General features: G+C 34.4%; 1 protein-coding gene and 1 pseudogene across 2 annotated transcripts; both read left to right on the top strand.

Annotated features, from left to right (window-relative positions):
- Positions 1 to 184: 184 nt before the first annotated feature.
- On the top strand, positions 185 to 16782 carry LOC144843292 (uncharacterized; annotated as a pseudogene).
- Positions 16745 to 27333, top strand: LOC144842662 (uncharacterized). Of its 2 annotated transcripts, none has more exons than XM_078699163.1 (10): positions 16745 to 16778; positions 20223 to 20359; positions 21211 to 21360; positions 22444 to 22557; positions 23014 to 23159; positions 23420 to 23513; positions 23821 to 24003; positions 24512 to 24662; positions 25199 to 25329; positions 26517 to 27333. In XM_078699163.1, exons 2-10 carry the CDS (start codon positions 20237 to 20239, stop codon positions 26829 to 26831), a joined length of 1407 nt encoding a protein of 468 aa, XP_078555289.1. In that variant the 5' UTR covers positions 16745 to 16778; positions 20223 to 20236; the 3' UTR covers positions 26832 to 27333. The 2 variants fall into 2 exon arrangements, with proteins under 2 accessions (XP_078555289.1, XP_078555288.1); XM_078699162.1 differs by lacking the exon at positions 16745 to 16778 and adding an exon at positions 18172 to 18360.

Genomic DNA, 27333 nt, shown 5'->3' with positions numbered 1-27333 from the left:
AGAGGATTACCGCCCTTAAAACCAGCCAGCAAAAAGCTGCAGTTTTACTACCTGCATAATACTATAGAAGAAATATCTTATCGGTTTGTTGGTTTAACTGTGAGCTATTCACACAAAATAATAAAGATACTGTAAATGCAGTTATACGTTTTTACAATTGTGAGATTGAACGAAAACCAACATCATGAAATACAAATGTGAACATTGTGGAGATAAATTTGAGTTAATTTATTTAAAGGAGCATTTAGGAATACATACTTGGACAGAAGAGTGTGAACACTACGACGAGACAATATTATGGGAAGATGATTTTAAAACAAATTTAGTGGGAATAGAAGAAAACCCAACAAACGAAAATGAACATTGCGGGAAGAATTTGAAAACACCCACAGGAGAGACAAGTGGGCATTTGAAAGATCACTTGAGAGTACACACTGGAGATCGAGAGAAACCTTATGAATGTGAACATTGTGGAAAGAAATTTAAACAAAATGGGAATTTTAAGATGCATTTGAGAGTACATACAGGAGAGACACCATATGAATGTGAAAAGTGCGGAAAGAAATTTCAAACAAGTGGGAGTTTGAAAAGGCACTTGAGAGTACACACAGGAGAGACACCTTATGAATGTGAACATTGTGGAAAGAAATTTAACCAAAGTGGGAGTTTGAAGATGCACTTGAGAGTACACACAGGAGAGACACCATATGAATGTGAACATTGTGAAAAGAAATTTAAACGGAGTAGCAATTTGAAAACGCACTTGAAAGTACACACAGGGCGGGAACCAACTTAAGTATGAATTGGCTCTAAGAAACAATTGAAAATCATTTGTTAGATAATTATTTATTGACGATTAAGGGGAATTTGTCCCGAATAGAGGTGTTTTTTCACAAACTTTTTTACATATAAACGCATGATTCATAATGTATATAAAAGTTTACAAATAAAATTACTGACAGTTGCTTCTCAATGTTTGTGTTAATTAATACTGTACAGAAAATGTAAATAAAACGTCGTAGTGGTGTGTCGTTACATGTACTGTACTATATTTCAATCAAGACTTTGGCGTTGACAGTTTCAAGTATTAAATCGCAATGTTTTACTGTGTTTAGTGGTATATTATTTGATGGGAATTTGAAGAAGCACTTGAGAATACACACAGGAGAGACACCTTATGAATGTGAACATTGTGGGAAGAAATTTAAACAAAATGGGAATTTAAAGATGCATTTGAGAATACACACTGGAGAGACACCATAATGAATGTGAACATTGTGGAAAGAAATTTAAAGAAAGTGGGATATTGAAAAAGCACTTGAGAGTACACACAGGAGAGACACCTTATGAATGTAAACATTGTGGGAAGAAATTTAAACGGAATAGCCATTTGAAAACGCACTTGAGAGTACACACAGGAGAGACACCTTATGAATGTGAATATTGTGGAAAGAAATTTAACCAAAGTGGGAGTTTGAAGATGCACTTGAGAGTACACACAGGAGAGACACCATATGAATGTGAACATTGTGAAAAGAAATTTAAACGGAGTAGCCATTTGAAAACGCACTTGAAAGTACACACAGGGCGGGAACCAACTTAAGTATGAATTGGCTCTAAGAAACAATTGAAAATCATTTGTTAGATAATTATTTATTGACGATTAAGGGGAATTTGTCCCGAATAGAGGTGTTTTTTCACAAACTTTTTTACATATAAACGCATGATTCATAATGTATATAAAAGTTTACAAATAAAATTACTGACAGTTGCTTCTCAATGTTTGTGTTAATTAATACTGTACAGAAAATGTAAATAAAACGTCGTAGTGGTGTGTCGTTACATGTACTGTACTATATTTCAATCAAGACTTTGGCGTTGACAGTTTCAAGTATTAAATCGCAATGTTTTACTGTGTTTAGTGGTATATTATTTGATATATTTAATATTTCGTTACTGAATGGATAAAGAATATATTTAAAAATTGTTCCTCTTTGCACCTATCCTCTTCCCCATCCCTTAACCCTAATGTCACATGCAAAACACAATTAAGTTTGTTTAAATTTGGCTAAAGCAATTGGTTTCATTTTGTGACAAGTTTTTCCTTCGGAAGTAATTCCCAGAGTGCTAATTGAGTACAATTGAGTATATAAATCACCGCGTCTATTTATTCGTTTCTGTAAACGACGACGTATTATTGTTCTGTAAAAATCCTGGCTACTGGCTTGCAATTGTAAAAGGAAACTAATATTCCATTTTTTCTAAGGTCCAAAATCTCTATTTTTAGAACACCGCGAATTATCATCATAACAGGGCGAGGTAAGCACGCTATATTTTCCCCTTCCCAAACATACAAAGAAACGCTCTCACACGTCCGCGAAGTGGATCGCATTTTGCGGACCCGAGAGGATTACCGCCCTTAAAACCAGCCAGCAAAAAGCTGCAGTTTTACTACCTGCATAATACTATAGAAGAAATATCTTATCGGTTTGTTGGTTTAACTGTGAGCTATTCACACAAAATAATAAAGATACTGTAAATGCAGTTATACGTTTTTACAATTGTGAGATTGAACGAAAACCAACATCATGAAATACAAATGTGAACATTGTGGAGATAAATTTGAGTTAATTTATTTAAAGGAGCATTTAGGAATACATACTTGGACAGAAGAGTGTGAACACTACGACGAGACAATATTATGGGAAGATGATTTTAAAACAAATTTAGTGGGAATAGAAGAAAACCCAACAAACGAAAATGAACATTGCGGGAAGAATTTGAAAACACCCACAGGAGAGACAAGTGGGCATTTGAAAGATCACTTGAGAGTACACACTGGAGATCGAGAGAAACCTTATGAATGTGAACATTGTGGAAAGAAATTTAAACAAAATGGGAATTTTAAGATGCATTTGAGAGTACATACAGGAGAGACACCATATGAATGTGAAAAGTGCGGAAAGAAATTTCAAACAAGTGGGAGTTTGAAAAGGCACTTGAGAGTACACACAGGAGAGACACCTTATGAATGTGAACATTGTGGAAAGAAATTTAAACAGAGTGGGGGTTTGAAAAACCACTTGAAAGTACACACAGAAGAGACACCATATGAATGTGAACATTGTGGAAAGAAATTTAAACAAAATGGGAATTTGAAGAATCACTTGAGAATACACACAGGAGAGACACCATATGAATGTGAACATTGTGGGAAGAAATTTAAACGGAATAGCGGTTTGAGAACCCACTTGAGAGTACACACAGGAGAGACACCTTATGAATGTGAACATTGTGGAAAAAAATTTAAACAAAATGGGAATTTGAAGAATCACTTGAGAATACACACAGGAGAGACACCTTATGAATGTGAATATTGTGGAAAGAAATTTAACCAAAGTGGGAGTTTGAAGATGCACTTGAGAGTACACACAGGAGAGACACCATATGAATGTGAACATTGTGAAAAGAAATTTAAACGGAGTAGCCATTTGAAAACGCACTTGAAAGTACACACAGGGCGGGAACCAACTTAAGTATGAATTGGCTCTAAGAAACAATTGAAAATCATTTGTTAGATAATTATTTATTGACGATTAAGGGGAATTTGTCCCGAATAGAGGTGTTTTTTCACAAACTTTTTTACATATAAACGCATGATTCATAATGTATATAAAAGTTTACAAATAAAATTACTGACAGTTGCTTCTCAATGTTTGTGTTAATTAATACTGTACAGAAAATGTAAATAAAACGTCGTAGTGGTGTGTCGTTACATGTACTGTACTATATTTCAATCAAGACTTTGGCGTTGACAGTTTCAAGTATTAAATCGCAATGTTTTACTGTGTTTAGTGGTATATTATTTGATGGGAATGGGAATTTGAAGAAGCACTTGAGAATACACACAGGAGAGACACCTTATGAATGTGAACATTGTGGGAAGAAATTTAAACAAAATGGGAATTTAAAGATGCATTTGAGAATACACACTGGAGAGACACCATAATGAATGTGAACATTGTGGAAAGAAATTTAAAGAAAGTGGGATATTGAAAAAGCACTTGAGAAACAAATGAAAATCATTATGCTTACTCATTTTAATTAAAAGTTGAGTTAGATAATTATTTATTGACGATTAAAGGGAATTTATGATTTGCCCCGAACTGAGATGTTTTTTCCCAAACCTTTTTACATATAAACACATAATGTATATTATACAAATAATCTTTTTTACTGACAGTTGCTTCTCAACGTTTAAATTAATTAATACTGTAATTAAACAAGCACGAATGTGCGATACTCGGGGTACAGCAAAAGAAGCTGTAATGACGTCATAAGACCGGATGTAACGTCACATACACATCAAATACGGCTATACGGTACCATCTTCGAACCGGGGACCTTCTGCGTGTTAAGCAGACGTGATAACCACTACGCCAAGAAGCCGCATATAACTACTGGTGTGTGTCACACATTGTGGCTTCTTAATTAAACAAATTAATTAACAAAAAAGCACGAATGTGCGATACTCGGGGTGCAGCAAAAGAAGCTGTAATTACGTCATATGACGGGATGTGACGTCACATACACATCAATAACCTCTACCAAATACGGCTATACGGTACCATCTTTGAGACATGATATGGCTGCATCCGGTTTGAAATGTAAAAATATGGCTCTATTGCTTTGAGGACATGTCCCTGTAGTATATTCATGCCAAATCCCAGCTCAATATTACAACGAATAAGGGAGGAGTAGTACTTAAAAAATCGCACTTTTTACTCAATAGTGTCCAGATGGAAGAAGAGGAGAAAATGAGTAAGTCCTAGACTCGGGTACCCCGAGTAAAAAATATATATAAACGTCGTAGTGGTGTATCGTTACATACTGTACTATATTTCAATCAAGACTTTGGCGTTGACAGTTTCAAGTATTAAATCGCAATGTTTTACTGTGTTTAGTGGTATATTATTTGTAAAACATGAACACATTTAATATTTCGTTACTGAATGGATACAGAATATATTTAAAAATTGTTCCTCTTTGCACCTATCCTCTTCTCTATCCCTTAACCCTAATGTAACATGCAAAACACAATTAAGTTTGTTTAAATTTGGCTAAAGCAATTGGTTTCATTTTGTGACAAGTTTTTCTTTCGGAAGTAATTCCCAGAGTGCTAATTGAGTATATAAATCACCGTGTCTATTTATTCGTTTCTGTAAACGACGACGTATTATTGTTCTGCGGTACTTACATTTGAAATCGCCAGTTTTTTAACGCTGAAATTACTATGTATTCGAAAAACATCTGTGGGCATGACCTAGATGGTACGCGTCTAGTTATAATAAATTAAGACTAAATACAGCGTTGTAACTCTGACTAGATGTTAATAGTACCTATCCAACAACTAATGAGGCAACATGCCACAATACAGTATCATCAATATTATTTTTTCGAGTTTACACTCACTCGTACCCTTCTTTTAAGACGGTGCCGTTCAATTCTTTATACGATTTTCTATTATCTCCATCAAAACCAGGGCCGAATTTCTTCCCCCTTTCGTAAAGTATTATTGGGCACTAACAATTGTTGTACTGCAGTATCTACCTGCATAAGAAAAGAAATATCTTATTTAAAATAAGTGGAACTTTGCAGTTTCACCAAAATTGTAAACAAAGACCCTGTGTCCAAAAACGTTCAAAAGGCAACGAACTAAATTTCCTACAGCTGTTGTTGTTGGCTATATAGTGCGGTGTACATTATCTAAATTTACGCCTATTTTCTACCAAACATGGCCTGATATTTTCAAAGTACACGGGCCAATTTCCGCACCTAGCGTTCAAGATGTTCTGACATGGGCCAGAAAACTCTTGTTTGTTAAGATATATGTCGTCACTGGGTGTTAGAGCAAGGCAATCGAATTGCCTTGGTTTAGAGACAGGTAGATTTTGCATGTGATCCACTGACTCAGGGCTATGTTTACGATGTTTGCATTGTATTTGGCAGGGGATGAAGGTGGAGGCGCGGCGGGCAACAATTGGTGTTTTCTAAGTCTTGATCCTTTTTTATTAATTCACATACGTTTAAATTTTTAAAAAGGCAGGTGGGGTGGAGGGTAATATCCTCTAGGGAGTGAGAAGTGCCTTTTTTTTAAAGACCCTGTAAAAAAATCCTGGCTACTGGCGTGCAATTGTAAAATGAAACTAATATTCCTTTTTTTCTAAGGTCCAAAATCTCTATTTTTAGAACACCGCGAATTATCGTCATAACAGGGCGAGGTAAGCACGCTATATTTTCCCCTCCCCAAACATACAAAGAAACGCTCTCGCACGTCCGCGAAGTGGATCCGCATTTTGCGGACCCGAGAGGATTACCGCCCTTAAAACCAGCCAGCAGAAAGCTGCAGTTATACTACCTACATAATACTATAGAAGAAATATCTTATCGGTTTGTTGGTTTAACTGTGAGCTATTCACACAAAATAATAAAGATACTGTAAATGCAGTTATAAGTTTTTACAATTGTGAGATTGAACGAAAACCAACATCATGGAATACAAATGTGAACATTGTGGAGAAAAATTTGAGTTAATATATTTAAAGGAGCATTTAGGAATGCATACTTGGACAGAAGAGTGTGAACACTACAACGAGACAATATTATGGGAAGATGATTTTAAAACAAATGTAGTGGGAATAGAAGAAAACCCAACAAACGAAAATGAATATTGCGGGAAGAATTTAAAAACACCCACAGGAGAGACAAGTTGGCATTTGAAAGATCATTTGAGAATAGACACAGGAGAGAAACCTCATGAATGTGAACATTGTGGAAAGAAATTTAAACAAAATGGGCATTTTAAGATGCACTTGAGAGTACACACAGGGGAGACACCATATGAATGCGAACATTGTGGAAAGAAATTCAAACGGAATAACAATTTGAAAACGCACTTAAGAGTACACACAGGAGAGACACCTTATGAATGTAAACATTGTGGGAAGAAATTTAAACGGAATAGCCATTTGAAAACGCACTTGAAAGTACACACAGGGCGGGAACCAACTTAAGTATGAATTGGCTCTAAGAAACAATTGAAAATCATTTGTTAGATAATTATTTATTGACGATTAAGGGGAATTTGTCCCGAATAGAGGTGTTTTTTCACAAACTTTTTTATATATAAACGCATGATTCATAATGTATATAAAAGTTTACAAATAAAATTACTGACAGTTGCTTCTCAATGTTTGTGTTAATTAATACTGTACAGAAAATGTAAATAAAACGTCGTAGTGGTGTGTCACATGCAAAACACAATTAAGTTTGTTTAAAGGCCAGGTGCGGGCAAAAAATTTCTATTGATCATACATTCCAATAATTATCGATCTATAGTTTCCCCTATGTTTCATAATTTTTGGGATTTTATTTGTGTTACACAAGCTTGTTGAAAATAAGCACTTTCTTATCAGTGGGGGGATAGTTCAAATTACACAGTAAAATCTCTATTCTTTTGTACACAAATTTTGTAAATAGAGAGGCATTTTAAAAAGCTATTAAAAATAAACGGTGTGGTAAAAAATGTTATCAGATGAATAAATATAGGTAATATAACTTGAATATTACATTTCTGGTATTTTTATTCAACTTCAGATTTTTATTTTCATGCTATAGCAAAAATTATCCACCGTATATCCACCATCTTTTTTCACTTTCTAGGGAGTCACCAGACATGTTATTACATTAGGTTAACTACCTAACTACTGAAAAAAATGTCTTCCTGGTTTTCATGGCAGAATTTTGCCAAATTTTGTATTTGACCATATTAATGGAAATTCATGTTTTTTCGTCTTGATTTCTATTACAAATTTTTTATTTATGTACTATTAACCAAATATTATATTTAAAATTCATGCCTGTACCTGAGCTTTAAATTTGGCTAAAGCAATTGGTTTCATTTTGTGACAAGTTTTTCCTTCGGAAGTAATTCCCAGAGTGCTAATTGAGTATATAAATCACCGTGTCTATTTATTCGTTTCTGTAAACGACGACGTATTATTGTTCTGCGGTACTTACATTTGAAATCGCCAGTTTTTTAACGCAGAAATTACTATGTATTCGAAAAACATCTGTGGGCATGACCTAGATGGTACGCGGCTAGTTATAATAAATTAAGACTAATACAGCGTTGTAACTCTGACTATATGTTAATAGTACCTATCCAACAACTAATGAGGCAACATGTCATAATACAGTATCATCAATATTATTTTTTTTGTGTTTTCTAAGTCTTGATCCTTTTTTATTAATTCACATCCGTTTTTAATATTATGAAAAAGACAGGTGGGGTGGAGGGTAATATCCCCTAGGGAGTGAGAAGTGCCTTTTTTTTTAAAGACCCTGTAAAAAAATCCTGGCTACTGGCGTGCAATTGTAAAATGAAACTAATATTCCTTTTTTTCTAAGGTCCAAAATCTCTATTTTTAGAACACCGCGAATTATCGTCATAACAGGGCGAGGTAAGCACGCTATATTTTCCCCTCCCCAAACATACAAAGAAACGCTCTCGCACGTCCGCGAAGTGGATCCGCATTTTGCGGACCCGAGAGGATTACCGCCCTTAAAACCAGCCAGCAAAAAGCTGCAGTTTTACTACCTACATAATACTATAGAAGAAATATCTTATCGGTTTGTTGGTTTAACTGTGAGCTATTCACACAAAATAATAAAGATACTGTAAATGCAGTTATACGTTTTTACAATTGTGAGATTGAACGAAAACCAACATCATGAAATACAAATGTGAACATTGTGGAGATAAATTTGAGTTAATTTATTTAAAGGAGCATTTAGGAATACATACTTGGACAGAAGAGTGTGAACACTACGACGAGACAATATTATGGGAAGATGATTTTAAAACAAATGTAGTGGGAATAGAAGAAAACCCAACAAACGAAAATGAATATTGCGGGAAGAATTTAAAAACACCCACAGGAGAGACAAGTTGGCATTTGAAAGATCATTTGAGAATAGACACAGGAGAGAAACCTCATGAATGTGAACATTGTGGAAAGAAATTTAAACAAAATGGGAATTTTAAGATGCATTTGAGAGTACATACAGGAGAGACACCATATGAATGTGAAAAGTGCGGAAAGAAATTTCAAACAAGTGGGAGTTTGAAAAGGCACTTGAGAGTACACACAGGAGAGACACCTTATGAATGTGAACATTGTGGAAAGAAATTTAAACAAAATGGGAATTTGAAGAAGCACTTGAGAGTACACACTGGAGAGACACCATATGAATGTGAACATTGTGGGAAGAAATTTAAACGGAATAGCGGTTTGAGAACCCACTTGAGAGTACACACAGGAGAGACACCTTATGAATGTGAACATTGTGGAAAAAAATTTAAACAAAATGGGGCTTTGAAGAAGCACTTGAGAATACACACAGGAGAGACACCTTATGAATGTGAACATTGTGGGAAGAAATTTAAACAAAATGGGAATTTAAAGATGCATTTGAAAGTACACACAGGAGAGACACCATATGAATGTGAACATTGTGGAAAGAAATTCAGAGCAAGTGGGAGTTTGAAGATGCACTTGAGAGTACACACAGGAGAGACACCTTATGAATGTGAACATTGTGGGAACAAATTTAAACAAAGTGGGAGTTTGAAGAGGCACTTGAGAATACACACAGGAGAGACACCTTATGAATGTGAATATTGTGGAAAGAAATTTAACCAAAGTGGGAGTTTGAAGATGCACTTGAGAGTACACACTTTAATTTAAACGGAGTAGCCATTTGAAAACGCACTTGAAAGTACACACAGGGCGGGAACCAACTTAAGTATGAATTGGCTCTAAGAAACAATTGAAAATCATTTGTTAGATAATTATTTATTGACGATTAAGGGGAATTTGTCCCGAATAGAGGTGTTTTTTCACAAACTTTTTTACATATAAACGCATGATTCATAATGTATATAAAAGTTTACAAATAAAATTACTGACAGTTGCTTCTCAATGTTTGTGTTAATTAATACTGTACAGAAAATGTAAATAAAACGTCGTAGTGGTGTGTCGTTACATGTACTGTACTATATTTCAATCAAGACTTTGGCGTTGACAGTTTCAAGTATTAAATCGCAATGTTTTACTGTGTTTAGTGGTATATTATTTGATATATTTAATATTTCGTTACTGAATGGATAAAGAAAATATTTTAAAATTGTTCCTCTTTGCACCTATCCTCTTCCCCATCCCTTAACCCTAATGTCACATGCAAAACACAATTAAGTTTGTTTAAATTTGGCTAAAGCAATTGGTTTCATTTTGTGACAAGTTTTTCCTTCGGAAGTAATTCCCAGAGTGCTAATTGAGTACAATTGAGTATATAAATCACCGTGTCTATTTATTCGTTTCTGTAAACGACGACGTATTATTGTTCTGCGGTACTTACATTTGAAATCGCCAGTTTTTTAACGCTGAAATTACTATGTATTCGAAAAACATCTGTGGGCATGACCTAGATGGTACGCGTCTAGTTATAATAAATTAAGACTAAATACAGCGTTGTAACTCTGACTAGATGTTAATAGTACCTATCCAACAACTAATGAGGCAACATGCCACAATACAGTATCATCAATATTATTTTTTCGAGTTTACACTCACTCGTACCCTTCTTTTAAGACGGTGCCGTTCAATTCTTTATACGATTTTCTATTATCTCCATCAAAACCAGGGCCGAATTTCTTCCCCCTTTCGTAAAGTATTATTGGGCACTAACAATTGTTGTACTGCAGTATCTACCTGCATAAGAAAAGAAATATCTTATTTAAAATAAGTGGAACTTTGCAGTTTCACCAAAATTGTAAACAAAGACCCTGTGTCCAAAAACGTTCAAAAGTCAACGAACTAAATTTCCTGTTGTTGGCTATATAGTGCGGTGTACATTATCTAAATTTACGCCTATTTTCTACCAAACATGGCCTGATATTTTCAAAGTACACGGGCCAATTTCCGCACCTAGCGTTCAAGATGTTCTGACATGGGCCAGAAAACTCTTGTTTGTTAAGATATGTGTCGTCACTGGGTGTTAGAGCAAGGCAATCGAATTGCCTTGGTTTAGAGACAGGTAGATTTTGCATGTGATCCACTGACTCAGGGCTATGTTTACGATGTTTGCATTGTATTTGGCAGGGGATGAAGGTGGAGGCGCGGCGGGCAACAATTGGTGTTTTCTAAGTCTTGATCCTTTTTTATTAATTCACATACGTTTAAATTTTTAAAAAGGCAGGTGGGGTGGAGGGTAATATCCTCTAGGGAGTGAGAAGTGCCTTTTTTTTAAAGACCCTGTAAAAAAATCCTGGCTACTGGCGTGCAATTGTAAAATGAAACTAATATTCCTTTTTTTCTAAGGTCCAAAATCTCTATTTTTAGAACACCGCGAATTATCGTCATAACAGGGCGAGGTAAGCACGCTATATTTTCCCCTCCCCAAACATACAAAGAAACGCTCTCGCACGTCCGCGAAGTGGATCCGCATTTTGCGGACCCGAGAGGATTACCGCCCTTAAAACCAGAAAGCTGCAGTTATACTACCTACATAATACTATAGAAGAAATATGTTGTCGGTTTGTTGGTTTAACTGTGAGCTATTCACACAAAATAATAAAGATACTGTAAATGCAGTTATAAGTTTTTACAATTGTGAGATTGAACGAAAACCAACATCATGGAATACAAATGTGAACATTGTGGAGAAAAATTTGAGTTAATATATTTAAAGGAGCATTTAGGAATGCATACTTGGACAGAAGAGTGTGAACACTACAACGAGACAATATTATGGGAAGATGATTTTAAAACAAATGTAGTGGGAATAGAAGAAAACCCAACAAACGAAAATGAATATTGCGGGAAGAATTTAAAAACACCCACAGGAGAGACAAGTTGGCATTTGAAAGATCATTTGAGAATAGACACAGGAGAGAAACCTCATGAATGTGAACATTGTGGAAAGAAATTTAAACAAAATGGGAATTTTAAGATGCACTTGAGAGTACACACAGGGGAGACACCATATGAATGCGAACATTGTGGAAAGAAATTCAAACGGAATAGCAATTTGAAAACGCACTTAAGAGTACACACAGGAGAGACACCTTATGAATGTAAACATTGTGGGAAGAAATTTAAACGGAATAGCCATTTGAAAACGCACTTGAAAGTACACACAGGGCGGGAATCAACTTAAGTATGAATTGGCTCTAAGAAACAATTGAAAATCATTTGTTAGATAATTATTTATTGACGATTAAGGGGAATTTGTCCCGAATAGAGGTGTTTTTTCACAAACTTTTTTATATATAAACGCATGATTCATAATGTATATAAAAGTTTACAAATAAAATTACTGACAGTTGCTTCTCAATGTTTGTGTTAATTAATACTGTACAGAAAATGTAAATAAAACGTCGTAGTGGTGTGTCGTTACATGTACTGTACTATATTTCAATCAAGACTTTGGCGTTGACAGTTTCAAGTATTAAATCGCAATGTTTTACTGTGTTTAGTGGTATATAATTTGATATATTTAATATTTCGTTACTGAATGGATAAAGAATATATTTAAAAATTGTTCCTCTTTGCACCTATCCTCTTCCCCATCCCTTAACCCTAATGTCACATGCAAAACACAATTAAGTTTGTTTAAAGGCCAGGTGCGGGCAAAAAATTTCTATTGATCATACATTCCAATAATTATCGATCTATAGTTTCCCCTATGTTTCATAATTTTTGGGATTTTATTTGTGTTACACAAGCTTGTTGAAAATAAGCACTTTCTTATCAGTGGGGGGATAGTTCAAATTACACAGTAAAATCTCTATTCTTTTGTACACAAATTTTGTAAATAGAGAGGCATTTTAAAAAGCTATTAAAAATAAACGGTGTGGTGAAAAATGTTATCAGATGAATAAATATAGGTAATATAACTTGAATATTACATTTCTGGTATTTTTATTCAACTTCAGATTTTTATTTTCATGCTATAGCAAAAATTATCCACCGTATATCCACCATCTTTTTTCACTTTCTAGGGAGTCACCAGACATGTTATTACATTAGGTTAACTACCTAACTACTGAAAAAAATGTCTTCCTGGTTTTCATGGCAGAATTTTGCCAAATTTTGTATTTGACCATATTAATGGAAATTCATGTTTTTTCGTCTTGATTTCTATTACAAATTTTTTATTTATGTACTATTAACCAAATATTATATTTAAAATTCATGCCTGTACCTGAGCTTTAAATTTGGCTAAAGCAATTGGTTTCATTTTGTGACAAGTTTTTCCTTCGGAAGTAATTCCCAGAGTGCTAATTGAGTATATAAATCACCGTGTCTATTTATTCGTTTCTGTAAACGACGACGTATTATTGGTACGCGGCTAGTTATAATAAATTAAGACTAATACAGCGTTGTAACTCTGACTATATGTTAATAGTACCTATCCAACAACTAATGAGGCAACATGTCATAATACAGTATCATCAATATTATTTTTTTTGGTGTTTTCTAAGTCTTGATCCTTTTTTATTAATTCACATCCGTTTTTAATATTATGAAAAAGACATGTGGGGTGGAGGGTAATATCCCCTAGGGAGTGAGAAGTGCCTTTTTTTTTAAAGACCCTGTAAAAAAATCCTGGCTACTGGCGTGCAATTGTAAAATGAAACTAATATTCCTTTTTTTCTAAGGTCCAAAATCTCTATTTTTAGAACACCGCGAATTATCATCATAACAGGGCGAGGTAAGCACGCTATATTTTCCCCTCCCCAAACATACAAAGAAACGCTCTCTCACGTCCGCGAAGTGGATCGCATTTTGCGGACCCGAGAGGATTACCGCCCTTAAAACAAGCCAGCAGAAAGCTGCAGTTATACTACCTGCATAATACTATAGAAGAAATATCTTATCGGTTTGTTGGTTTAACTGTGAGCTATTCACACAAAATAATAAAGATACTGTAAACGCACTTGAAAGTACACACAGGGCGGGAACCAACTTAAGTATGAATTGGCTCTAAGAAACAATTGAAAATCATTTGTTAGATAATTATTTATTGACGATTAAGGGGAATTTGCCCCGAATAGAGGTGTTTTTTCACAAACTTTTTTACAACGCATAATGTATATAAAAGTTTACAAATAAAATTACTGACAGTTGCTTCTCAATGTTTGTGTTAATTAATACTGTACAAAAAATGTAAATAAAACGTCGTAGTGGTGTATCGTTACATGTACTGTACTATATTTCAATCAAGACTCTGGCGTTGACAGTTTCAAGTATTAAATCGCAATGTTTTACTGTGTTTAGTGGTATATTATTTGTAAAACATGAACACATTTAATATTTCGTTACTAAATGGATAAAGAATATATTTAAAAATTGTTCCTCTTTGCACCTATCCTCTTCCCCATCCCTTAACCCTAATGTCACATGCAAAACACAATTAAGTTTGTTTAAATTTGGCTAAAGCAATTGGTTTCATTTTGTGACAAGTTTTTCTTTCGGAAGTAATTCCCAGAGTGCTAATTGTGTTTGAGTACATAAATCACCGTGTCTATTTATTCGTTTCTTTAAACGACCACGTATTATTGTTCTGCGGTACTTACATTTGAAATCGCCAGTTTTTTAACGCTGAAATTACTATGTATTCGAAAAACATCTGTGGGCATGACCTAGATGGTACGCGTCTAGTTATAATAAATTAAGACTAAATACAGCATTGTCACTCATGTTAATAGTACCTATCCAACAACTAATGAGGCAACATGTCACAATACAGTATCATCAATATTATTTTTTCGAGTTTACACTCACTCGTACCCTTCTTTAAAGACGGCGCCGTCCAATTCTTTATACGATTTTCTATTATTTCCATCAAAACCAGGGCCGAATTTCTTCCCCCTTTCGTAAAGTATTATTGTGCACAGGCATAACAATTGTTGTACTGCAGTATCTACCTACATAAGAAAAGAAATATCTTATTTAAAATAAGTGGAACTTTGAAATTTCACCAAAATTGTAAACGAAGACCCTGTGTCCAAAAACGTTCAAAGGAACTTAATTTCCTACAGCAATGTTGTTGGCTGTAGTGCGTTGTACAGTATCTAAACTTACGCCTATTTTCTACCAAACATGGCCTGATATTTTCAAAGTACACGGGCCAATTTACGCACCTAGCGTTCAAGATGTTCTGACATGGGCCAGAAAACTCTTGTTTGTTAAGATATATGTCGTCACTGGGTGTTAGAGCAAGTCTCTAAACCAAGGCGAATTGCCTTGGTTTAGAGACAGGTAGATTTTGCATGTGATCCACTTACTCAAGGCTATGTTTGCGATGTTTGCATTGTATTTGGCTGGGGATGAAGGTGGAGACGCGGCGGGCAACAATTGGTGTTTTCTAAGTCTTGATCCTTTTTGATTAATTCACATACGTTTTTAATATTATGAAAAAGGCAGGTGGGGTAGAGGGTAATATCCCCATGGGAGTGAGAAGTGCCTTTTTTTGAAAGACCCCCCTGTAAAAATCCTGGCTACTGGCTTGCAATTGTAAAATGAAACTAATATTCCTTTTTTTCTGAGGTCCAAAATCTCTATTTTTAGAACACCGCGAATTATCATCATAACAGGGCGAGGTAAGCACGCTATATTTTCCCCTCCCCAAACATACAAAGAAACGCTCTCTCACGTCCGCGAAGTGGATCGCATTTTGCGGACCCGAGAGGATTACCGCCCTTAAAACAAGCCAGCAGAAAGCTGCAGTTATACTACCTGCATAATACTATAGAAGAAATATCTTATCGGTTTGTTGGTTTAACTGTGAGCTATTCACACAAAATAATAAAGATACTGTAAATGCAGTTATACGTTTTTACAATTGTGAGATTGAACGAAAACCAACATCATGAAATACAAATGTGAACATTGTGGAGATAAATTTGAGTTAATTTATTTAAAGGAGCATTTAGGAATACATACTTGGACAGAAGAGTGTGAACACTACGACGAGACAATATTATGGGGAGATGATTTTAAAACAAATTTAGTGGGAATAGAAGAAAACCCAACAAACGAAAATGAACATTGCGGGAAGAATTTGAAAACACCCACAGGAGAGACAAGTGGGCATTTGAAAGATCACTTGAGAGTACACACTGGAGATCGAGAGAAACCTTATGAATGTGAACATTGTGGAAAGAAATTTAAACAAAATGGGAATTTTAAGATGCATTTGAGAGTACATACAGGAGAGACACCTTATGAATGTGAACATTGTGGGAAGAAATTTAAACGGAATGAGAATTTGAGAAACCATCTGAGAGTACACACAGAAGAGACACCTTATGAATGTGAACATTGTGAAAAGAAATTTAGAGAAATTGAGAATTTGAGAAACCATCTGAGAGTACACACAAGAGAGACACCATATGAATGTGAACATTGCGGGAAGAAATTTAAAGAAAGAGGGAATTTGAAGAAGCACTTGAGAGTACACACAGGGGAGACACCATATGAATGTGAACATTGCGAGAAGAAATTTAAAGAAAGAGGGAATTTGAAGAAGCACTTGAGAGTACACACAGGGGAGACACCATATGAATGTGAACATTGTGGGAAGAAATTTAAACGGAATAGCAATTTGAAAACGCACTTGAAAGTACACACAGGAGGGACACATTATAAAATGTAAGTCCCATGTCAGCACTGTGGTAAGAAATTTAAAGTAAGGGGCAATTTTAAAACGCTCCTGACAATAGGCCTACATACAGGAGACACACCTCACTATCACCAAGAAATATATTTTGTAAATAAGTTGTATAATAAGTTATTGTGGTTATATTTTGTATATCATGTACGCCTACATTGAAATGTACGAATCTATATATAAATTTACGTAAGAGCAATTTTCGATAAATCGGTACTGATTTTTACCACCTGATGTAAGCCTGTTTACTAATTAAATTGAGTTATAGATAAATCATGAATGATTCCATTGAACTTAAGAGCTAATATGAGTATAGCGAGGCATTTAACGAATAGGCAAACTGCTAGGCGTTGTTTTCTGTTCTTCTGATGATGAGAATTGTTTCTCGAAACATGTCACATTAGGCAGTTTGCCTATTCGTTAAATGCCTCGCTATACTCGTAAGTTATAGATAGGTAAATTAGTTATTGACAATTAAAACGAATTTAGGTTCAACTATTTGCCCCAAATAGGGTGTTTTCCGCTCGTGGTATACACTGTCTAATGGATGTCCATCTTAGTGAAAAAATACCTATCTCCTCCGATAATTGTTTTCAATAGCTGAAAACCGGTTGAACAGCTCGAGTACAGCATCATAATGTTGAAGACAGGGCGGTTTTCTACTACTATTTTGATAGATTTAATATACGTTTATACAAAATGTATTCATTTGCGATAAATAGAACATTCTAATCTCTCTTCCACAAGTGTCTATTCCCTCAGGCGTCGTAATAACACTAGGGCATGTGATCCTTCGTACTGTAGGCCTATATCCTATAGCTTTACAACGCTACTCATGCCATTAAGGGGGAGGGTGGTGGTGTGGGTGGTGGTTTAACTACAATAATAAAGTTGTACACATACGACGCTGTAATGCTTTATTGCTGGCGAAAAATAAGTTGGCTCAATGTTGTTGAACATTTATATTTGGTAATAGACATAGACATTTTGAACCCGGAGTTTAGTCTTATCGTTAGGACATTATTATAATATATATTATATATAATATTATTATTGTAATATTTCCATTTGAAACCGTAGGCCTACATATTATTAAAGAATTCAAAACACGTGAAAAGAAACATTTACATATTTCAGTAAAATTGTTTTTTTTATAGAGTGTGTGTAAACTTTGAATAAATCTCAATTCATCACATTTAAAATATAAATATACATAACTCAACTCTATTTAATACGGAAGCCCAGATCAACACATAAAGTGAATAACGTTTGAAAACTATCGTATTTGAACTTTTCAATCTCACTGACTGAGGCACATTATTAGATACGGTAGTGATTGAAATATTACTCGGAGTGCGCCACCATTAAGAGTAGAAAAGGTCAAAAACTACGGAAACGAGACTTCGACGCCATGGATTTCAATCCCGAAGCGACTTATTTTAGTCTCACTAAGATATACTTTTAAGATTTATGTTACAACGATTATTGAGCAAAACCAATAAATCATGGAAGCATTTTTGAAATCGAAAAACGTGGACGATGATGTTATAAATGTTCTTAAAGGTAGGCATTTCTTTGTTTCCAGGCTTAGCCACTCAGTAAGGCCGATTTGCATAATGGTAGATTAGATTATTGGTTGTGTCATAGCGGAGTGACGTCACTCTACAGGATTGGATCTGAAATTATTGAAGCGTACTTAATTCAATCAATTAAAAGGATAATTTTATGGAATTTTTGACGACTTTTTCTAATGTATTTAATAAAAATATACTCAAAGCTTTACTTTAATGTTTTGATATTCATTCCAAAATGTTATTCAGTATATTACGGTGGCCTATAAGTGTCACGGCAACTTTCAAAAAATATCACGGCAACTTTCAAAAAAAGCCACGGCAATTTGAAAAAAGCCACGGCAATTTGAAAAAAGCCACGGCAAATTAAAAATAAAACATCACGGCAAATTAAAAATAAAACATCGCGGCAATTTAACAGAAATACCACGGCAACTTAAAAATGAAACACCACGGCAAATTAGTATTGAAACACCACGGCAAATTAGTATTGAAACACCACGGCAAATTACAGAATGCCACGGCGGAAGTGAAACCTTTGGAATCTTCAATTTTTTCTGAGGTAAGTAATTATTTGTGCATTGAAGTAAATATTATTATATTAATTTATTATATTTAACTGCAGCATTTACGTGTTTATTGCACTAGGCCTAGCTATGCCTACTATTAGCCCTAGGCCTACAGTAGTAGCTAGGTCTACTGTAAAAAAAACTTGTTATATAAAAAACAGATTACTGTAAATATATTAAAACATTATAGAATGTTATAAGGCCTAGGCCTACCTTGTAATAAGGCCTATGGTCTAGCCCGGCCTAGAAAGTTCAAGAAGAGTGCAATAAACACGTAAACTGCTGCAGTTAAATAAATTAATATAATATTTACATCAATGCACAAATAATTACTTACCTCAGAAAAAATCGAAGATTCCAAAGGTTTCACTTCCGCCGTGGTAACTCACTTCCGCCGTGGCATTCTGTAATTTGCCGTGGTGTTTCATTATTAATTTGCCGTGGTGTTTCAATACTAATTTGCCGTGGTGTTTCATTTTTAAGTTGCCGTGGTATTTTTGTTAAATTGCCGCTTTTTTTTTTTTTAATTTGCCGTGATGTTTTATTTTTAATTTGCCGTGGCTTTTTTCAAATTGCCGTGGCTTTTTTCAAATTGCCGTGGCTTTTTTCAAATTGCCGTGGCTTTTTTCAAATTGCCGTGGCATTTTTTGAAAAAATTGCCGTGATATTTTTTGAAAGTTGCCGTGACACTTATAGGCCACCGTAGTATATAGTATTAAATCCATAAATTATGTACACCTTAGACAAGCATATGGTTTAATGTATAAATGTTAATCCTTTGACTGAACTGCGAAATACAATAATTAATATTAAAATGATTACAGTAATTTTATTTATTCTATTTTTATTTAAACATATTTATACGTCAAGCATTATTGAAGCTTAATTAATCGTACTTAATTCAATCAATTAAAAGGATAATTTTATGGAATTTTTGACGACTTTTTCTAATGTATTTAATAAAAATATACTCAAAGCTTTACTTTAATGTTTTGATATTCCAAAATGTTATTCAGTATATAGTATTAAATCCATAAATTATGTACACCTTAGACAAGCATATGGTTTAATGTATAAATGTTAATCCTTTGACTGAACTTCGAAATACAATAATTAATATTAAAATGATTACAGTAATTTTATTTATTCTATTTTTATTTAAACATATTTATACGTCAAGATAAAATCAGGTATAATGTAGTAGAGATCATGAATGCATATGCCAATAAGTATACACATGGTTAAAGTTTAATGAGATGTTTTTTGATTGAAATTTAATTTATAGAAAATGATGTTGACATGGAGGTTCTAAGAACAGTTACAGAACAAGACTTAAAGGACATTGGTATTGCATCATTTGGGAAAAGAAGGAAACTGTACATAGTTATTACAAAGCTTAATAGTATGCCTGAAGAAACTTATGTAAGTGCATCTACCTTTCCCCCCAAAAATATGACTTACTAAAGTCTTGAAAATTTTCCAAAACCAGAATTGCTTTTAGGTTTATTTCTACCTTTACAATGCAAGTTCATTCTATTAATTTGTGCACTATTAAGTGCAATCTAAACACATTCAGGGGCGGTCGCAGGACTATTTTAAGGGGGTTGCCCAAGAGTCCAGGGCCATAATAGAAACCAAGCATTTACGCCACAGGTTTGTAATTACTACGGAAATTCGGCCTAATTTTACGGACGTAGAGAAATGAAGAAAAAAAACCCACGAACGTCGTTAAATTGTGCGCAGTTAATTTTACGCTGCAGTCAGTCAATTTACATATAGACTCTTCCAACACTGGACTTCTATAACGACGTTAATATGGTTAATATATGCCTATGATGAAGTGGGATCTAAATTTTAATTTAGTGGCAGAAAAAAACATTTAGTACGAAATTAAGGGTGTTGCCCGGGCAACTGGGGCAACACCCCTACGTCCGCCCCTGACATCAGTCAATCAAAATAACATTTATTTTTTTCATTCATAACAAACATAAAATAAAATTTCTTGCAATATAAAACATATGAAGGAGGTACAGATTACAAATAGAATATAAAGGGGGGACATAGTTATCACTTGCAAGCCTGGATTGTTACCAAATTGCTTCTTTGATCTAGGTTATTAGGCCTGTCTAGGCCTGGTCTCTTTGTAGTTTGAAAAGAGCACCTTAGTAACAAGAGGTTTACAAACTTGCTTACAAACTTTGTGTATGATGTGTGACATTAATTTATGTCATGCAGCACTAAATTTATTTATATTTCATTTTTATCTGTTTTAGGTAAATGTTAGCAGTATAAGTAAATCACTTTCAACTGTATCTACACAAACTGAACATGTGACAGAATCTGAGCCACCTATACCATCACCCCCAGAGCAGGAGACTGATGCTCCTAACTCCTGGATGAGCACTGAATTGTACTATGCAACAGTGAGTATAAATAGACAGATTTAGTGGTGCATTCGTCGCTAGTTCTTCACATGACTTTGAGTGTTGTTAAATTGAAAACAAGCAATTTGTTTGCATTGGACATCATAGGGCTTAATCTTTACAAACATTTTCCAGTAAAATATTTTCTCATACGATCTACTGTTCAAAAGAACATTATTTTAGCATGCATGCTGTCTGAATTGGGTTTAAAGTTTCTGCTTAGCACATTTGTTTGTTGCAGTTTGTGTTCAATGTTTGTATTGTACTGTAAAGCTCTGTCTACACATCGAACTAGTTTGACAAAAAAAAGTGTGATGTGCCCAAAAATATGGTAGTGATGTGACGTCATTGTGTCCATATATGGGCACATCACATTTTTGTTGTTGCATAAAGTTTGATAATGTAGACAGAGCTTAAAGACCCCTTCCCTGCAATTTTGGACGTTTTTTGGAAAATAATACATAGATATCACTTTAAAAACATTAAACCATGTCATTCCTTGTCTTAAATGTACGTTTTATGGTAAATTATGATAAAAAGTGAGAAACAATGCACTACCTAAGTAGCTCGCGGCGATCGACCTCTCGTGGACGGTCTTAGGCCTAGCCTAGCTAGGCTTAGTTTTGTAGGCCTAGCTGGTAAACATCGGTAACGTACGAACATCGTACGCTAGCTATATACCTAGCCTGACGTTGTATAGTTGCTGCATTAATTGTCTTTCTATTTTTGCCAGACTCCGTTGATACAAATTGGGGAAAACCCGGTATTTTCGCTGAAAAGTTAGGAGTCTTCCATTTGTTTTGGCCTCACGATCGATCGAAAAGTGGGCGAATTACAGGTGAAAAACAAAAATATCAATCCGCGCGCAATGCATTTTGGGATTTATAGCGGGCCGCTATAATTATTAGAATCGACTTATTTTTCACATTTTTAACCGTTTAAAGACGAAAAAAGTTTTCGCAATAGGACCATATAGTATTATTTTTACATTAAATATAGTTTGTGATCTTAAATTAGATCTAAAAAACGTAGGGAAGGGGGCTTTAAGAGTGTAAATCAACTCTAATTTGTTTTTTCCTTCAGGATAATGAAGCACCAAATGCACCCAGCACATCATATATAATTCCCTCTGCTTCTGAAAATATAAATGATCATCAAAATCCAAAGCACATGAAGCCTTTAGAATGGGCACCTCTCGTAAGTATTTTTGTATGCTTTGTATTCAATTGTAATGAAAGTTCCACCAACAACCATTAAAGAATCTGAACACATAAATGGAGAGTCATTTAAATGATGTTTATATGTTTTAATGTTTTGCCTGTATAAATTTAATTCAATCTTTTAAGATTAAAATGTTCTATACTCATTTTTATAATCGATTTGAAATGACTTTTTCATTCAAATCATCATCATGTCTATCTATATCAGTGAGTTTCAGTTTGTACTCAGAAAAAAAAACCATACCTGTTAGAAAAACCAGTAACAGCCAACACCAATTAATTTAATTTATTTCATTTTATTCTCTTGAATTGATAAAAATAGTGTTCATGATATTATAACATGGAGGAATTATTTATCATTACCTGTAATAGTTATGATATTTTCACTTTTTAATCCAATCTAATCCACTTGATATCAATCATTTTCTTCCAGATTTTTGATCTTGAGAGTGCTTTAGGACACCATGTTGAAGGACGGAAGTACCTTAGTGTTAAAGACAGTGGTCTACCACCAACGAGCAAACAAAGAAAATTGATTGTTAATTTAGGCGTTGCTTCTTTAGTAGAGCAAAGAGGACTGTAAGTAGTACACAGTTTGAATAGAAATTTGTTCTTTACAATTGTGCTTTCTTTCACCATAAAGGTAGTCATATGTCGACCTGGAACTGAAAGCAGCTCAACGTAAGTTCTCAAATGTGAAGTGAACTACAACTGAACTGAAACTGAAAAGATCCATTCCAGTGTGAATCGTGATGCACCAAATTCATTGAGAAATATACCGATTAATTTAGAGTATCATGCTAATAACTTTTCTGTTGCCACACTTTAACTTTTTGTAGATATCCGACATCACCTGAAAAAATATTGTTAGCCAAAGAAATTGTCAGAGTGTTTCCAGCAACTAAGGATACAACACCTGGTATGGAGGGACATGTAAGTCGTTTTAGTAAGCACACTAGATCTAGATATGGAATTCAGTATATAAAAATCTGATTACCTATTCTGTAGTTGCCACCAGGCCCCCCGCAACATGTTTATATCCATTTTGTTCATCCTTGATGTTTCTCTTTAGTCTGGTACAACGATGAAAAATTGCTAAATAGCTGATACTTTTTCCTTTTGAATCATCTAATTATAAGTTTATAAATAATATAAGTATAAACTCATCTGAACTAATTTCAAATTACAAAGTTATGTATTTGTTTATTTTTATATATTCATGCATTTATTAATTTTTCAGGAGCATTTTTACAAAGGGGCAGCTGGATTCATAGAATACAGGTTAAAGAACTTGAGACTGTCTTGTAGACCAGTTAAAAAATACGCAAGAAGAAAAAAACTGAAACAAGATGAACGACCTATGGAGATTGAAATGCAGCCACTACAACCAACAATCAAAATGGAAGATCAAATAAAAGAAAAGGTTGTTCATATTGTTGTCTCCACAGCTCTCCATTATTGAACACATCTTTCATTAGTGGCATAACAGCTATGAGTGCTCACTGGCTAAACCCATGGCCTCAGAGCTTAAGGAGCCCCAGAACATGAGAGCACCACCAATGCAACTACCCAATATTGAAGAGCCCATTAGAAGTGCTAAACCACTGCTCTCAATATATCCTAGTGTTTAACCACCCCTCCATCCATTTTGCCTTCCTAATCTATGTTAGTCTTTAACATCTTCAGTATTTTCATATTTACCCAGCCTACTAGATCTCTTAGATCAGGTGGTCAATGTTAGCTTGGACATTCATATTCAGAGAGCTTTTACTCCCTACCAATTTCAATCAGACAGTGTGCTACTTTGAACTCTTTGCTGACCCAGCTAAAGACTTTCCATTTTCAACAAGCTTTTTAATTTACATTAAAATTTTGCCATTTCTTGCTTTACTTAACAATAATGTATTATTAGTGTATTTCTTACCTTACAGATAAATTTAGAATTTGAAATGTTTCATAAAGAGAAAGTTAACAATTTTACTTCAACATGGAGTTCATATTTTGTTAACCGGATACTAGCCCATGGAAGGAGAGAAAGTCAGAATATTACGGATTTGATCGAAAGTTACGAGAATGGCAACAGTAAGTGTTTCTAAAGCCTTGTTCGCACTGGACTTGAAAGGTCATCGATAAATTTAACCATTGTTCGCACTTGGATAATTTCACGCTGTTAATTTTATGATTTTAACCAAATTTAACTGTGATGTTAAAAACTATGATTGACACGTATAAGTCGCATGGTGAATCATGTTTACCCAAGTGACACGTTCAGTTTGGAATTTTTAGTCACAGTGGCTAGTTTTACCGCAACCATGGTAAGTTCTACTGGGCTGGCAGTGGTCGGTATAAATAACAGTGGTGACCATTTAGTTTTATCGAGACCTTGGTAAGCGGTGGTTAAATCATGAAGGAAAAATAAAACTTTTTTTTCCTCCACGGTAAAATTAATTATAAATAAATATATTGCACTTGGGTAATTTAACCCTAAAGGAATTGTAGCCTGTTTTTGGTGAAATTAGGTTAATTTGACCAAAGTAATGCCAGTGCTATCAAGGAATTACTGAGTAAGTAACGAATCTTTCAACCAAACATTCAACCAATCATTTTTTCTCGTTTAGGTGATCTTTGTGCATTCCTTGTGGTTTTTAAACTTCTTCATGGTAACGCATCGGCCAAAAGAGACCATATGGAAAGGATGCAAAGTGATGGAATATCGACAACTATGGATTTTTTAATTCAATATGTTCCTGTAAGATGTCTTTTCACTTCGAATCTATATTTAAAGCCATGTCCGCACTGTACTTGTAACTTTAGCCAATGTCATTGAAAATGTTACCATTGTTCACACTTGGATAATTTAACTTAGTTAGTTTTACCATGGTTTACTGAAATTTAACCACCACCACAGGGTGAAGGTCATGAACTCTTTTTTTACTAGAGTTGCATGTTTAGATTGGTCTTTTAGCCAGCGTTATTAGACAAAGCATTAAAATTAACCATTGGTCTTGTTTAATTGGAATTATAGCCAGCATTCGGATTTGACTTTTCCTGGTCAATTTAGCTGGTGGCTGGTTGATTTGACCAATTAGTGTGCTCAAGACTTAAAGCCCCCTTCCCTACGTTTTTTAGATCTAATTTAAGATCACAAACTATATTTAATGTAAAAATAATACTATATGGTCCTATTGCGATAACTTTTTTCGTCTTTAAACGGTTAAAAATGTGAAAAATAAGTCGATTCTAATAATTATAGCGGCCCGCTATAAATCCCAAAATGCATTGCGCGCGGATTGATATTTTTGTTTTTCACCTGTAATTCGCCCACTTTTCGATCGATCGTGAGGCCAAAACAAATGGAAGACTCCTAACTTTTCAGCGAAAATACCGGGTTTTCCTCAATTTGTCTGGCAAAAATAGAAAGACAATTAATGCAGCAACTATACAACGTCAGGCTAGGTATATAGCTAGCGTACGATGTTCGTACGTTACCGATGTTTACCAGCTAGGCCTACAAAACTAAGCCTAGCTAGGCTAGGCCTAAGACCGTCCACGAGAGGTCGATCGCCGCGAGCTACTTAGGTAGTGCATTGTTTCTCACTTTTTATCATAATTTACCATAAAACGTACATTTAAGACAAGGAATGACATGGTTTAATGTTTTAAAAGTGATATATATGTATTATTTTCCAAAAAACGTCCAAAATTGCAGGGAAGGGGTCTTTAACACTGGAAGATGTTTCTGCATGGAATTTGTGACGGCATTTATCATCTTCAAAAAATTAATTCTAAAAATGTTTATATATTTCTCTATCAAGTTCAGTCAAAACATTTTCCTATTTATATACTGTAGGCCTGTTTCTCTGTCAAATAAAGCAAACACATGGAAAGGTATTAAAATGCATTTTTCCTCAATCCATTGGTTTTTTGTTATTTCAGGAAGGAACGGATGTAGATGAGTTTGCTTGCAACAAGGGGAGTATTTTCACACAGCCATTTATACTCGCAGTTGGACCTAAACTATGCCCTACTCAATACTACGTAGTAATTGATCACATGGCTGTGGAGGCTGGACTAACAGCAGTTGATGGATTTGACATTAGTTTTAAAGCCCATTGTATTTTTAATTTAGAGTATTCGAGTTGGACACAAAAATTCTGGCAGTTCATTGGATTACATGTTTTTGAGATGCCAATTTCTACAACATCAATTGTCCGGTGTTTAGGGTCAACAATAAAGAACACATCGGTATGACAGTTATCTTCAACTCAAAATATGGAAATTACTTCTGGGCTTCATGAACATGAAGCGTCAAGACTTTCTCAACTTCCAATTTTTTAAGGAATCACACATCACATACTAATCACTGTAATTCAACACAAAAAATAGTGTTGATATTTTATAGGTTTTAAAACAATTTTTATTACATGTGATTCCTGGTAAAGTATGTAAAGAAATCGAAAGGAAGCATCATCAAACAGCCATACTTACAGTACCTCTACATTTATGATTTAGTACTAAATATAATTACTTGAAGGCTTATAGGCCCCATACCATTGTACTTCGTTGCTGTCATCATTGTGGTAGTTTGTTGGACCGGAAAATTCATTATATTGATCGTACCACTTCAAAATGAATATTCATGTTTTTTACTACGCATTCATAGTTTTATGTAATTATGTACAGATGTATTCAATTTATAAAATATGTAAATAATATGTAATTGATTTGTTTGGGCTTATAATTGTTTCTTTCA

Source organism: Antedon bifida, chromosome 5 (assembly GCF_963402885.1).
Source record: "Antedon bifida chromosome 5, ecAntBifi1.1, whole genome shotgun sequence".
In the NCBI taxonomy this organism is placed as follows: Eukaryota; Metazoa; Echinodermata; class Crinoidea; order Comatulida; family Antedonidae; genus Antedon; species Antedon bifida.
Note: the sequence above shows the minus strand (reverse complement) of the source record. Positions and strands in the feature narration are given on the sequence as shown.